Here is a 16,361-nt window from a genome sequence, read left to right as displayed (position 1 = left end):
TCCGCACCGGAGATCTTCTTGATCGTTCTTCCCCTCGGGGAGAACGTGATTGTCTCCGATGCTCCCTTCGGGGAGATCTCGATCTCTCCGCCCTTTTCAGTGTTCGAGATCTGGATTGTTCACTCCGTGGAGATCGGGAGATCCTGGGGGTACGTGACCTTTCCGCTCTCCTCTCCCGAGAGCGTGATCGGTGCCTGGTAGGACCCTGTCTGTCTACCTCCTCTATTAGTCTCTGAAGAGGTGACCTGTGGTGCGGGCTTAAATATCTTTGTAGCCTCTTCGTCGCTCCAGAATCCTTCCAATTACTCAATGGACCATACCATCTTGGCGAGAGTCTTGTCTGAGTGATATACCGTCGTTGTGGTGACTGCTGCACTGGACTCCTGCTTCTAGAAGAGGACCTCGATGAGCCAGAGGTACCTGAGGAGGAGTGGTGAGAAGCAGATTGCGTTACAAGAATGGTCGAAATCACTGAAGGTGATCTTTGTCTCACCGGCGTTGGTGGACGTCTCAAAAGTCTTTCTCTCGACGTCGAACGCCTCTGTGGCGTCGACGGAGCGATAACCTTTGGCGCTGAACGCCTCGACGGTGACCTGTGGTCCCTCGACGTCGACCGGCGATGTTGAGCCGACAACGGAGTCTTCTCCCTCGATGTTGAACGGCATTGCCCTGCCGTCGACGGAGGTCTCGACGTCGAATGGTGTTGTGCTGCCGTCGACGGAGGTCTCGACGTCGACCGACGTTGGTCTGCCGGCGACGGAGATGGTCTTTTCAATGTCGGACGACGTTGTCCTGTCGTCGACGATGCCCTCGACGTCGACCGGACACATGGCGACGACAGAGGATCAGCCATCCTCGACGTCGAGAGCCGACGCGCCGTCGACGATGTCCTCGACGGCGAGCGTCTGATGGGGCACTTGCTCCTCGACGTCGAGCGTCTCCGTGGAGGCGTCGGCGGAGGTGTCACGCTCTTAGAAGCCTGTCGATGTTGATGCGCCAGTGAGTGTGATCTGTCTCTCGACGCCGACCGTCGCCTGGTTGACGGCGGCGGAGTTGACTTATGTCCCCACGTCGAACGTCGTCGAGATGATGACGACGATGGAGACCTGTCCTTCGACGCCGATCGTCGCCGACGGCGGAGGAGATCTTTGTCTCGATGCCGATGTTCTCGACGACGCTTCTCTCGACGCCGATCGTCGTTTCTTTGTCGTCGGTGAACTTCTTTTCGACGACGGTCCCGACGTCGACGGAGTTTTCTCTCTAGAACTGTCGATCAGAAGTTGTTTTTTCAGCGCCGAGCCCGGCGTTGAGGTCGATGGACGCTCTGACTTGCCTTTGGAGGGAGTTCTGGGTCTCTTGGAACTCTTCCTCTCTGTAGATCTTCCTCTCATGGATCTCTGAGCCAGACCATAGAGCCTGTTCCTTTCTCTGTCTTTAAGAGTCCTCTCAGACAGATTTTCACAATGTGAACAGACTTTAGGATCATGATCCTCTGGCAAGCATAAAATACAGACCTCATGAGAGTCTGTTTTTGCCTTCTTGTGGCCACAAGAAGGACATTTATCAAAAAGAGTGGGCATCCTGACAGGAAAACCTCACAAAAAATTGACTGTTAAGCAGTTATTTACTTGACACTGATGCTAAAAGTCAAAGTAAATCAAAAAAATTGTTCTTTAGAAGATTTTCTGACTGAAAAAGGCAGAAAAGTGGGGAGCTATGTAACCAGGGTCCTTCCTGAAGGAGCCGGAAAGAACAACTGACCTAACTGTAACCCCTGAGGCATGATGGGAAGCTAGGGGCAGAGGTGCCTTAAAGGCACGGCGTCAGTTTTAGTACATACAGCTACAAGTTAGCTTTCCAGCCTTTTTAGACTGGGTATTTGCAATGCAGCCTGGGAGCTGTATATTCTTACAGTGTGTTATAAGAATTTCTACTGCTTTCTAAGCATTAAAACAGTTTCTAAACAAGCATTGGTGTTGTTTCTCATGTTTTTAATGCAAATACAAATGTATGGTGGAAATTCTTCACAGCATATTCCAACTCCACTGTTTTGTTTGGCTGCAATTGCTTATTTTTATATATATATATGTATATATATATATGTCTATATATATGTGGGGCACATATAATATATTGTTTCCGGGGTCCCGCGCATGGGCGGGAATATTCTAATGCTTATGACTATTGATGAGGATCCCCTGGAAGAGAACAGTGTTCTTAGGACAACTTGGCTAACTAAAGCCTGTTGACTAATTTGAATATGCACACAGTAGTGCTAGTGAACTTGTGTGGGGTTGACCAACTAGCAACATTTTAGATATCCGCTGAAGGGTTGTTACCCCGGAAACCTAAAGAGACACCCTTTTTGCATGTGGCGAAGGCCATAGGGGGCATTGGGAATGTCCACTTGGCCTAAGCATAGCAAGAATGGATGTAATTAACAATCCATCTTGCAATTCCATATTGAGAGTTAGGGTGTCTCCTGTAGAGTTTACCAAAGGCTACAAAAAGTTAATTGAATTTACAAAAAGCTACGGGTCTGGTCTAGGGTTTGAAAGACAGCACTCCATCAACGGACAAAAGGTTTGGTGTACGTCCGCCTTCCGTTTTAGACGGCTATACAAGAAACCGGTAAGAAAACTCCCAAAATTATTGTTATTGAAAAACAAAAAACGAATGACCCTCACAACCTGGGATTTTTCTTGCAGGCTGTGGGGGTAAATTTTTTTCCTGTAAAGCCATTACACACTTTACCCTAAATAGTGTGGATGGTGTTATGTTCTTTCTCTGATGGCCCCTCTCTCTAAAGCCGTCAGCTGAAGATTTCCATAGATGGAGCCAAAAGGGGAAATGTGGATGGAAATCTGGCAGTATGCCAAAATCTAAATGAGGCAGGCGGATCAATGGTTTGACAGACCGAAGCAACAGAGTTCCCTATGACTGAGTACTCTGTCTGCCACACTCCAAATCAGGGACTTAGTTCTATTAAAGTAATACATAAACGGCCTCTTAACATTTGGTTAGTCAAAGGCCCTTCCTGCTATAGACTCTGGGAATGGGAAGAAGATAACAATGTTTTATTTCATGTGGAAAGGTGAAATTATCTTTGGCAGAAAAGTGGACTAGGTCCAAAGGACTACCCTATCCTTGGGGCCCTGGATGAATAATTCTTGCATTGTAAGAGCTTGGAGCTTGCTAATGCATCTGAGGGAGGTAAATGCGACTAAGAAACCACGTTCCAAAACAAACACAGTAAGTCACATGAGTGTAGGGGTTCGATGGGTGGATACATGAGTCATGTGAGAATCACCATCTAGTTCCAAACAGGGGCTGGAGTCATTTTGGGAGGTATTACCCTTTTTGAGGTCCTTCATGAATGCGTAAATGGAAGGGACATTGAACAGTGCTGAGTGTTCTCTGGTCTATAAATAAACTACAACTGCAGTTAGATGTAGGCATATGGAAGTGTAAGCAAGACAATGTATTTAACAGGGACCTTCAATGAATCTAATTGTTTGGAGATACTGAAGTGCATGAATCTCTTTCACTTAGCTGTGCAACAGGCACAAGTAGTGGGATACATACTTCTTGCAGGAAATAGTGGGATGCATACTTCTCTCAGGATAAGCATGCACTACTGTAAAAGTTAGAAGCACCCAAACTCTAGGAACTCAGGGGTCAGATGGAACGGCTCAGGTGTCTAGGATATGGGTGTCTGGCCTGCCCTTGACTATGCGTGAGAAGGTCTAGCCTCACAAGGAGCTTCTCGTGGAAGTTGACTGACATCTCAAGGAGCCCTGAATAAAAGGGCTGCCTTGCCTAGGTTGGGGTTACAAAAAGCTTCATCTTCCTCACTAAGTACGGAATGGGGGGGGAGATGAGGAAAAGCTATGGCACTTATTCCTGACCAGTTTATCCATAGTGCTTTGCCCATGGACTTTTGACACAGGTTCCTGGAAGCAAAGTTTTGGCATTTTGCATTTTCTAGAGTGACAAACAGGTTGATGATTGAGGTACCCCACCGATTAGAGTTGAGCCCTTATCAGTACCAATACTAAATCTTCCCAGTACCCTTTCGCTTGTGCCCATTGCCTTGAGAGGCACAGGCACAACTGAAGCAGCTGCGTATGTTATTTGCTTTGCAACACAGTCAATATGTACAATGGTATCATTTTTTTTTAGTTTCATGACAGTTCTTACAGAGAGAGGATATTGTGTCCGTAAAAGAGGCAGCATCAGTTGGAATGCAATTACACCCTGTTCTTTGGGGTATTCTAAGGGCCACTGGAATTATGGGATTATGCGGCTGCTGCATTTCTTTTTGCATAATTATAGATTTGCTGCATTTGCCACATAATCTGATGCATAATCTGCAGATTTTAACAAAATTTAAATTACTTTCTAGCTCAAACAGTTCAAAACGTACTAAAAACGCAGCCTTTGCAATAGTTGACTGGTCACTTTTCTATTGCTTGTTGATATATTTGTGTTAAACTGGTACTAATGAGGTGCAACCACTGCCCAGACAGTGTTAAGTGTAAAAATGACTAAATAATGAAGTAAAATGTGCTGCATTATGCGGCATAATTTGCATTTTCTTACTGCAAAATTTACTCACCCCTGCTGTATAATTTGGTCCTCCCCTGCTGCATAATTTCAGTGGTCCTGGGTATATATTCCTTGTTACAGTATTTAGCACTGGAGAAGGGCTGGATCTGCTGCTGTTGAAGGTGTGACTTTTTTTTTACATTGACCGTGGATCCTAACCTGTGAAGTAGGGACACTGCTGTTTGGGTGTGTGCTTGGCATTGTCACTTTCTGCTGCTCTTAATAAGTCAGTCATCCAGATACGAGAAGTCACATGGCATTTTTGCGCAGGTAAGCCACTACTACGACTAGGCACTTAATGAACACCCTTGGAGTGGAAGTGACTATAAATGGTAACACCTTGAACTGGTAGTGTTGTCCACTTACCACAACTCAAAGGTATCAATGGTGTGCTGGGTGGATGGGAATGTGAAAGTATGCATCTTTTAGATCCAGGGCTGACATGAAATCGCCCTGGCAGAGCAGAGAGATAATGTCCTGCAGGGTAACCATCTGAAATGGTTTGACAACGATGAATCTGTTCAATGGCTAGAGGTCTAGGATAAGATGAAGGAAGCTGTCCTTTTTGAGAATGAGGAAGTTGAGGGAGTACACCCCTTTGCCTCATTGGAGTGGGTGCACAGATTTCACGGCAGCCTTTGCGAGCAGTGGTGGAACCTCTCCCTCTAGGAAATATAGGTGATTTGAGCTGCTGGTTTTCATGGTGTGGAATTTGAGTGTGCATCCCTCACGTGCAATGGAAAGCACCAATTGATTTGAGGTGATGTATTTCCCCTCCAGGAAGAAGTAACTCTAACTTTCCTGTACAGGTGAAGAGTAAGGCGGAGGTTTGGAGGAGGGGTTGAGAATATATACATGGGGAGTTACTGCTTGCTAGTTGAGATGCCTCTAGTGGATTCACATGTTCTACAGAATCACTCCTATAGGCTCCCTGCTGAAACGTTTTTGTTTCCTGGAGTCTTGAAAGGCCTGCTATGGCTGCTGACAGGGTGGGCTTTCATGTAAGCCCACAGCTTTAGCACTACCCCAGCTTAGCTGTTTGAGAAAGGCAGATCTGGAACTAGGGCACCCAAGAATTAGGCAATGTTGGTGTCCTTTTTGATTTTCTCAGGCATCTGGTCCACTTGAGGGCCTAACAGATGCTTGCCTTCGAAGAATGTTAGGAAATACTTTAACACCGTGGGCCAAAATCCTGAGATCCCAATCCAGGCACATCTGCGCAGGAGGATGCTGGTATTAAACACACTAGCATCAAATATAGGTGTTGCCGATGATTTTGCCTTCAGCAATAAGCTTCTTCCACCACTTTCTGTGGGCCTCTGGGAGGATTAGCAATGCACCAGTGGAGGGTGTTTCCAAGTGCCACACACTTGCCTTCTGTGCCTATTTGCTTTGACTCCTTGTCAAGGAGAGAAGCATCCCTGGTTGCCTGTGCCTATGCCTGTTTCAATGCAGTGAGCTTGACTAATGCATTTGGGGTAACCTGGCTACAGAGATAGACAGAGATATCAGAAGCGGATATAAAGTACTTATCGACGCTGGATGTTATAAGTTGTTGTTGTCTTTATCAGCTCCTTAAAGATGTCCGTAGCTGAGCTAAACATTCCCTTTAAAATGGGAAGGTAGAAACAGTCCTCTCCATCCTTGAAAGTATCTCCAAAAATAAGTCATCCTCATCTTGCACATGTGCATTTTCACCTTTTTGTGCTGGGCAGAGTGTTGGGTCACTGCATGGCAGTCACGGGTATCATCGGGTGGCTAGGCTTTAACAGGATAAGGTTGAAGGTTCCTCATGAGGGCTGACTACATAATCCTTGCATGAGTCTACTCCCTTACTGGGCATAAAAGGCTCCTCATACAAGTCTTGTGGGGAATAAGAACTCCCAGTGTCGGAGTTGGTGTACTGCGGGTCAAAGATGATGTTTATGAAATTGGTGTTGCAGGTAAAGGTGGAAAAGGTAGGCGTCTTGTGGTTGAGTCCCTAACCCACTCTGAGGCCAGAGGTGTGGAGAAATCTGGTTCTTCCTTAAAAGCCTGTATGCGTTTTCTTGGGATCAGAAGGAGTCCTGGAGTTAGGGGTTTGTTGAGGGTCGTCCCAGTGTCCAGGTGAATAAACATCTATCCCAATCTTGTAAATATGCTCCCCAACCACATCAGCTGACACCTTTCTCCTCCTTTCCTCAGACTCAGGCACTTTCTGTATTAGGCACTGCATTAGTAAACCTGACCTGAAAACCTTGCCACCTCTACTGTGACATTCACAAACCGCCCCATATGCTGACTGATCAATGTTGAAAGCCAAGGTTTCAGCCCCATAACTCATTTCTGACATTGGTAGGTCAAATCAATCATGAAAAAGCCTTAATGAAAATATTTGAAAAGCAATTAAGTAAACATGCATTTTGGAGGTGATGATACACATGACACGAGAACACGAAGATGATTGAAGTTTGACTAATCCACTCTTTTAGTAGTCTTTCCAATGCCAGGGCAAATTCAGCAATGCAAATCGTTGTTTAATCTTGGTAATTTCATGGAGACTGCATCCTTGTAAATACTTAGAGTGCACATGCATCATAGAGGGGCAGGTAAAAAAACCAAATGGTTTACCTTATACTTCCCCTGGTCACAGCCACACAACGTGCTCTCCATGGTATAACTTCTCTGCACACCGATCTCCGTCCAAACCACCACACGAGCTGTTGATTCCTTAGATTTCTCCACCACAAAGCTGCAACTGTTCATGGAGAATGCTGGCGCAATCTGACTCAGGATTCTTGGGAGAGTCTATGGAAAATAAACAGGGACAGAGACAATTTAAGGACATGCACAGTATTTGACTACGTTATTCTCAGTGATTGAGTTTAAACTAATAAGCATTCAAAATAAATGACTGCTTGAATGCCTTTTAGACAGTACAGTTTTTTCATAAACCACCAGGAAAGACCCTATGTTGGAGATGAACAAGTTACTTACCTACAGTAAAGGTCTTTCTGGTAGATACTCTATCTAACATCATATAACAAGCACATAGACTTGAGTGCAGTGTGCACTGTACACTTTAACATAATTAAATAATTTGTTAATCACAAGATTAAACGCAATTTACTCATTTCTTCATTCTAGCTCATTTATTTGTTCATTTATATTCTCTCTTCATTGTGTTTGGTACCATATTTTCAATACCTCACACCTGTACTGAAAAAAAAATTCTAAACCATGAATTTCCTTGATACTTTTTTTAACATCAATATATAATCATAACATTCTTTGTATGCATAAGATGCACATCCTGTTGCTTTTCATGCCTGATGCATTTCGGGACAGCTAAGCCCCTTCCTCAGGGGCATACCTAAGAACCCAAACAAAATATAACTATTTAAACAATATTACAGAATAGATGGAGTTACTCAAGCAACCAATAACCCATTGTGTAAATGCTGGTTCACAAGAACTACTTATTATCTTTATAACAACCTTAAAGTGAATAAACCACTTCATCTAACAATGCCTTTACTTGTCAACCTCAAGTGTGTTCATGCTGTTCATGCAATATGTGACGGTGAATACCATTCTATAGTGACCAATGTCTCACTATTATCATATGTGATCACCCAGTGCTGTATACCACAATCATGTCTGAGTACATGAATTATCACCCTAGACATGAGTCCACTCCTACCTAGTGCAGTCCAACTCGGTTGAAATACCATAGGTCTTAAGATGCAATTCAACTTCTAGTCAGTCTAACAAAATTAAATGAAATATAATATACCCCAACTCAGCAATCTCGGTTAGTATGTCCAACTTTATCAAACAACCAACCCACGTAGTACATGATAGCTCAACTCTCAAGGAATGTCAATATATTTTTCCTTCCTGCCACAACAAGTGTTCAGAGTAAATATCTGTGTGGATAACCAAACAACCTCATGTTAGCCTTAAACAAGTGTACTCGCCTAAATTGCTGTTAAATGTAGTTAAATGGAATATTAAGAAAGTTCCGACCATCCGCTTACCGGTGAATTCAAATGTCAAGTCCTCATGTTACTACTAACCACGCTGTGTCACTCAAGCTTCCTTATACGCGCTTGCCATAATCAGACACCTGCGCACATTTCGGCCGCCATCTTATAATGTGTGGATTGTTATAGGAAATAGTACCTGGAACTACAGTTTATCATCAGACCCTAATCCTTGGATGCCTCTTGTTGATTAAACAAATCGGAAAAAATCGTAAATAAAATTGCGTTCGTTCCCCTGGGCAAGATATGTGTACTGCATCGATAACGATCAACGGTTCACCCGATTCCTCCTATATATGTGAAAAATCATCCTCATACCATCTCGGAACGGATCATCAAATAAAGTTCTGAATAAATTCTAATTTATGTGTTACCATAATCCAATATAATAAATGTTGTATATTGATCAAGCAGGGATTGCCTTCATGAATCAAGTGGTATCTTTCAAGCCCATATTTGTCAATGAGACCTGTCATTATTATATAGCACACTTGTTTGCTCACCTGAGCCATTCTGTTCAGTCAGCCTGCATATACCTTCGATGGCACTCCACGCGGCAAGACAAGTCATTAACTACGGCAAACAAACCGCTTCTCTCATCCTTTGTTGTCTAAATCCAATCCTATCGGACTGGTCCATTTTAAAAAAAATTAAACTTTATTAGTCATCATGTCCGTTTAATACTTGTGAACCTGCCCACCACCATATCATAACCTTCAATGTTATGTAAAAAATGTGTTAAAATGTATGTTACTTTGTAAAGTGTGTAAATATTTCAGTGAGTGAGTGAAAAAGCTTTATTTCGATACGTAAATATCTTAAAAGCGATACGTTACAAAATACAATTTCAAGGCTTATAATGACATACAGTTATAATTCATAAAACAGTCAGATAAAAAATGCGATAAATAGTTAAAATAGGATTAAATTGAGATGGAAAGCCTTTTTGCTCGGATCATCCAAGCCCATTTTAAAAATTTGGAGACAGCACAGACAATAAAAGGGGAAGTATCGGTCAATAGAATGCGGAGGGCCACCAGATGTTGTCTAGTGCCAAGGAGCCTGCATAGAGGTATTAGCCAGCGTTTCCTTGGGGCACGATAGTCAGGACATACAAAAAAGAAGTGTGCCACCGTCTCAACCCTTGTCGAACACACCGCACAGAAAGCTGAGGGCTGAGACGTTGAAGATCTCCACCTAGACACCAAGTTCGCCAAAGGTAAGGTGCCCACTCTGAGTTTGAAATAAAGAGCCCTATCCAGGGGAATGGAAATTAAGAAGTCCAGGTAGGGCTCATAGGCTACTACATCTTTGATTCTCAGGAATACTGCGGATGAGTTGCAGTGGCGAGGATTGCAAATGAGTTTGGTGGCTACCCAGTCCCAGTATATCTTTTTCAGGGTGGCTTTTGGAGGGGCAGAACGAGTAGCCCAGCATTCTTCCAAGCCCAACTCCGCCAGAAGGCTCTTGATGTCTCTTAACCATTTTATTCGATGCCATCCTTCCATTGCAATTACCTCAGACAGACCCACTGCGTAGGGGGCCAGCTCCGGAACTCTCCATAGGCGGGCCCATAAAAGCAGAGGCCGCAGTCGCGCTTGGTCCATGATCGATTTGCAACCCGTGTCGAGCAGCACTGGGACTGTAGGTGTGCTTAATGGGAGTAGCAAAAGATCTTTCAGGAATTTATTTTCTGCTTTGCCCAACGCCTCCAGGTTTGTGGAGCCCCACAACTCTGCCCCATACAAAGCCGCTGCAACCCCTCTGGCTTTGTAGATGTCTATAGCTGGAGAGATACAATGTTTAGAGGAAGAACGATGTTCCCTGAGTATGGCACCAGTCACCCTTTTGTGATTGAGCAACATCTTGTTGATGTGTGGGGTCCAACTCATGAAGTTGCTGAGGCGAATCCCCAAGTAGTCAAACTCGAGGACCCTTTCCAGTGCAACAGAGTTTAAGATCGGGGGTGGCCCTGGATTTTTTGGGGGGTTTATGGACAGGAATTTAGTCTTGTCTACGTTGATTATAAGGCCCCTGAGGGAACAGAACTTCTGGAAGCGGGTGAGGAGCTTTTGGAGACCGTGCGGTGTTTTAGCGATAAGCAAGGTATCGTCAGCGAAGAGCAGGGTAGGTATCCGGGTGCCCGCCAAGGACGGAGCATCTGCAGGTTCCTTGAGCAGATGCTCAACCACACCATTCACGTATAATGAGAATAGTGTGGGAGCCAGCACACAACCCTGGCAGACACCCCTTTGCACTGGGATTCGGTTGGTTTTCTCCCCGTCCTTGCCCCACCGCACCTGTGCATAGTTATCTGAGTGGAGTTTGACAAGAAGCGACAGGAGGTAAGCGGGTAGTCCCAGCCCCTGCAAAACCCTCCAAAGTAAATATTTCAATATATCCTGCTCTGCTAAGTTAAACATGTACCTGCTAGCAAATCTGAACAGATTCCTATCTCTGATGTTTGCTGATAGAAATATGTTGGTAATCACTCATATAAAGCAACTCATATCGATCCTGTCATTCAGACCTCTCGGTAATAATGTGTCTAATCGCTTGATCCAGTAGATCTCACATTGGAGCAACCTCTTAGTATCATCAACTCCAGGTATAGGTGTTAATGCCTCAATAATTTGGTATCTCAGTTGTGAGATGGAATGTTTTTCTTCTTGCCAATGTATGGCTAAGCTGGAGGTCTTGTTCTTTGTCCTTATTGTGCTTTTGTGTTCGGGCAGTCTTACTTTTATTTTGTGTTCCGTTTTTCCTATATACGCCTTGTCATACAGGCACTTAATGCAGTATATTATGTACTGAGTGTTACAATCTGAAATGTGACTTAATTTTATGATTCCTCCTGTATTTGGATGTGTCAAACTGCTTCCAGTGATAACATTATTGCAATGTATGCAGTTAAGGCATTTGTTAGTGCCTTTGTATTCATCAGCATTTTGCTTCTTATCAGGGGTTGCCAAAAGTTCTCATAAGTTCTTACTTCACGTGTAGGCAAGTAAGGGTTTTTCATTGAAAAAATTGTTAAAATCGGACCCATTTTCCAATAATTCCCATCTTGTGTTGATCATTCTCTTAATTGCTCGCGAGCATATTGAATATTTTGAAACAAACACTAAAGCATCATCTTTGGGTTTGTTGGGTTTATTGAACAGCTTCATCCTCCTTTTCTTAACCACCCATGCGATGCATTCAGTCAGTATGTCCTCTGGGTACCCTCTTTCAATATATTTTTGTTTGTACTCTATGATCTTTTGGGGGCTCATGGTTTGATCAGAACAAAACCTTTTTATTCTCAAAACATGCGAAAATGGTAGGTTAAGAATTAATCTTCATGGATGAAAACAGGAAAATGCCAGTGCATTATTTCTGTCAGTAGGGTTTGTATATATCTGGGTTTCAAACCTTGTGTGTATTTCATAACTAGTACATCCAGAAAATGCATTTGTAAATAATCAATGGTGTGCGTGAACTGTATTCTGGGATTCTGTGCATTCATAAACTGTATCATATCTTCCAGTTCACTTCTTGTGTCAGTCCATATCAAAAATAGGTAGTTGATAAACCTGCAGTACAATGTTATTTTTGCCTGCCACCTTAGGTTGCTACGGATATGTTGTTCCTCAAATTGTGCTATAAAAATATTGGCATATGCTGGTGCCCCCGAAAAGCCCATATATGTCCCCATACATTGAGCATAACATTTTCCTTGCCATAAAAAATGGCTGTGGTTCAAGCAAAAATGAAGTAGTTCCAGTAAAATCACCTTTTCTGCCTTGATGTCGTGTAATTGTAGCAGCGCCCATTCTACAGCTTCTAATCCTGCTTCATGTGGGATATATGTATATCATGCTTTAACATCTATGGTACATAGCAGCCAGTGTTCTTGTACTGATGCCTCTATTGTCTGAAGTTTTTGCAAGAAGTCTGTGGTGTCCCTGATATAGGAATGCCAGTTATCTGTTAATTGTTGAAAAAATTATCCAGATACCTCCCCAAGGGGTCGAATAATAATCCACATCCTGAAACTATCGACGGAATGGGGGATTCTTCAGATCTTTATGTATCTTAGGGAGCATGTATAGTTTGGGTCTGCGTGGATTAACCGTGGTTAAGTATGATCTGGTCTTCTCATTAAGCCAACTCATGTCCTCTGCCTTCTGTAAAATCTTGTTCAAGATCCCAACTAGATATGTTGTAGGGTCACTGTCCAACAACATTGTATCCATCACTACAAGGGCTCCCCCTTTGTCTGCTGGTTGCAATGTGAGATTTGGGTGATTTGCGATGGATCTGATAGTTTTCTTGTCATACAGCGTCACGTTATGTCCTCTGTGGTTCTTGAATTTTAGCTTTCTCATGTTATTTTTCACCATAATCTCAAAAGTATCTAACATCTTGTGGGATATAGGAGCTAGGGATGTGCTCTTGGGTTGGAATTGTGTAGCTTCAAGTTCATCTTAGGTTCGATTGTTAGTCATTATGTTGTTGAATAAATGTTTTAATCGTAATGTGAGCATGAACCTAAATAATGTTGTTTCTGTTTCCAGTTCATTGGTAAAATTTGTGGGCACTAAAGACATGCCCTTGCTTAAGACATTGGTCTGTTGATGTGTCAGCTTAATGGATGATATATTGACTATTAAGTCTTGTTTTTGCTGCGCAAGTTCTTTCCTCCTCTTTCCTTGTCCTCTCCAGGTTTTACGATTGCCCCTGGTGCCCCTCGTCCAGTTTGAGCTGGTGGTTGTCCTTGGTCTGGCACCTGTGACAAAAAAAGATACTGATGTGTTAGGTTGTGTTGTTTCCCAGATTCAGTTGATGGGCCAGCTCCCACTAATTCTGCTGTGCCTGATCTGATGGGTTCCCTGTTGGTTGCTGTATCCTTCTCAGTTGCTATGCACTCTGCAGTTGATGATGTGGTTTTCTTTAAGTCAAATAACCTGCGTGCATTGATCTCAGCCCACGTATAAACTTAATTTAACTTATAATCAATAGTGTACCTTTTATATTTCTGTAGTTTTCCATCTTGAAGTTCTTTACTGTACTTATCCAACTTTTGATTAAGTCCTTCCAAATTGATCTTCCATGTATCATTCTCCGTCCTTGCTCTAGTTCACTTTTAAGATTGTATATTTCCTCCTCCAGCTCTTGTACTGTATTGGATAATTCCTCGATGAGTAGTAATATCAAATCAAGTGAGCATTTATTTAAAATTGAATACCATTTTTCCATAAATGTGGTGTTTAGATGGAACCGAAATAACACTGGTTTAATGGATAATCTCAGGCCCCTCGGGATACGTTTGGCTTTATGATATTGAACCAAAGTTGAAGCATGCGATCTTTGATTAAGTTGACGTCTGGCTAAATATTCTAATTGCTTGAGTTGTTAGGAGATTGATCCTCCATATGTATCCGTTAATTTAACTTCTTGTATCAAAGCGTAAATTTCAGATGCTTGGTCTGTGTTATATACAAGAGTTGTTGCCCTGTTCTCAGTAATATTTGATATCGATTCAAACAACATTTCTGGAGGGTACTACCTCTTGATACTCTATCTAACCACAGATTTCTCACCTTCTGAGTACTCTCCCAGTCGTCAGACTGGATCTGGAAGCTTTCAAACATCATTAATGCACGCCAGTAGGTGTCATCGTGAGGCTCTACGCCAATGTTGCTCCGCTCTGGAATAGACGCACAGAGCCGCTTATAAGCATCATCCAAGCATGCTGACGTCAGTTACTTTCTAAGCTTTCAGCACCCCCAGTCTTAGTGAAGATTGGTGCTAATTAGTGTACAGATCTCTAGACTTGGGACCTTTTTAGAAGCAAGTGGGACTAGCTCACAGAACTGGTAGTAGGGAGGATCAGTGAGGAATTTACAGTTAGATATCTACTAACAATAGTGATACAGAAGGTAAGTAATTTGGCTTGTTCTTCTGATAGACATTCTTCTTATAGATACTTCTAACTAAAGATTCCTCACCTTTTGAGCAGATAACGAAGCAGTACCTCTCAGGTAGTAGGTCTAACTGGACTCAGAAGGCCAAATTCCCTTCTCGTCAGACCTGGCTGTTCAGACAGTAGAACTTCATGAATATGTGGAGCAATGGCATGTAGCAGCCTGGCAAATGTCCAGAACAGATACTCCACACGCCAGTGCCGTGGTAGGAGCCTTTGCTGTATTGGGATGAGTCTGTAGGCTTTCTAGATGCAGCGTCTTAACGAGTGCGTAGCAGCTTTTGATTCAAAGAACACTCCAGTGAGAAATGGTTCTTTTCTGAACTGCTCTGCCCTTTTTTCTCCAGCGAATCCAACAAACAGCTGATCATCTACATGATGTTCCATGGTACGATCAATATAGAAGCTGGGATCTCTTTTGGGATCCAGCCAATGTAGTCTCTTCTCCTCCTTAGATCTGTGAGGTGGAGTGAAGAAGGGTTGGAATGGTGATTTTTCCCCAACATGAAAGGGTGTGACCACTATCAGAAGGAAGGAGGCTCGGGTCCTCAACACCAGCTTGCCTAGAAAGAATGTTGTGTACGGCGAGTTGACAGAGGGGGCTTGTAGGTCACTCATCCGTTGCGCAGATTGAAAGTGTCATGTTCTTTAGGACGGTCCCATCATGTACACACCAAATTACATACGTTTTGTCCCATCCACACGACATAACTGTTTTACACAGGTGACCCTTTACCTAGTAGCTCACTTCTGTCTCTCCGACACCAGGCTCTCAGTACCCTATCTTAATCCCTGTACCTGACGTAAATAAACATGTACCCAGGCACAGAAGATTTATTCTGTATAAGGGTCACCACTTTTTTCATCCATAGCCAACTGCCAGCTGTGCATGATCCTGTGTGTTCAGAAAGGATTAGCAGATGTTTTCAAAACCATTTTACCAACTTTACACCATTCATGGTGAATTTCAGGAAACTAAAATTCCATTCATTTATGCTTTACTACCAAATAAAAACAATCCCACCTATACTCCAGGAGAAACCCGGGAGTAACCACTTTAGTATAAAAGACCCTCACTCCCCCTTACAGAAACAGAGGAGAATTCCTTCCAGGCTGAAACGAGACTCTGCAAGCCGATCCTTCGACAGGCAGAGAGCTGACATCCCTTGTGGGGTACCATCCTCGACGCAGAAACGGGTCCTTCATTCAGAAACATCAGGTGAGGGGTTAGTACTTCCCAGCGAGATTCATGGCTCCATTAGCATACATCCTAATACTTACATACACAGGCTTCACCTAAATATCAAGGCTAGGTAAATTTAGGTAGGCTACGCATCGTAGGAGTACGCCAATGCTATTGTTTTATATAATCTGTTTTTAATCATCTTAAAAGCAGCCCTGGTCCTAAGAACCATTCGATCAGCATGAATGGTCAAGAAAGGGGGCTTGTGACAAAGAGCTTGAAGCTCACTTACCCTCCTTGCCGAGGTTATTGCAACAAGGAAAACCGTTTTGAAAGTCAGAAGCCTCATAGGACATTTGTGAAGAGGCTCAAAAGGAGCACCCATTAAAAATGTCAATACAAGATTTAAGTCCCACTGAGGCACAGTAAAAGGAGAAGGAGGGATCTTATTCGTGAGGCCCTTCAAAAACCTCAAAACTAAAGGAGATTTAAAAAGAGATGGCTGGTCAGGCAAACAGATAAAAGCAGACAGCGCAGAAAGGTAACCCTTCACCGTGGCAACAGCAAGACCCTGCTG

At 43.2% G+C, this 16,361-nt stretch overlaps 1 protein-coding gene across 2 annotated transcripts in view; it reads right to left on the bottom strand.

The window, feature by feature from the left end:
* The window catches only part of AGTPBP1 (ATP/GTP binding carboxypeptidase 1), a 1,069,504-nt gene that overhangs the window by 156,771 nt on the left and 896,372 nt on the right, over nt 1-16,361 (bottom strand). For both annotated transcript variants that reach the window (XM_078675801.1, XM_078675802.1), the window contains exon 24: nt 7,219-7,395. In XM_078675801.1, coding sequence (XP_078531927.1) covers nt 7,219-7,395 — 177 coding nt within the window. The remainder of the gene's footprint in view (nt 1-7,218; nt 7,396-16,361) is intronic.

This window comes from Lissotriton helveticus, chromosome 2_1 (assembly GCF_964261635.1).
Source record: "Lissotriton helveticus chromosome 2_1, aLisHel1.1, whole genome shotgun sequence".
Lineage (NCBI taxonomy): Eukaryota > Metazoa > Chordata > Amphibia > Caudata > Salamandridae > Lissotriton > Lissotriton helveticus.
The sequence above is the reverse complement of the archived record's forward strand: the minus strand, read 5'-3'. Positions and strand labels throughout refer to the sequence as shown.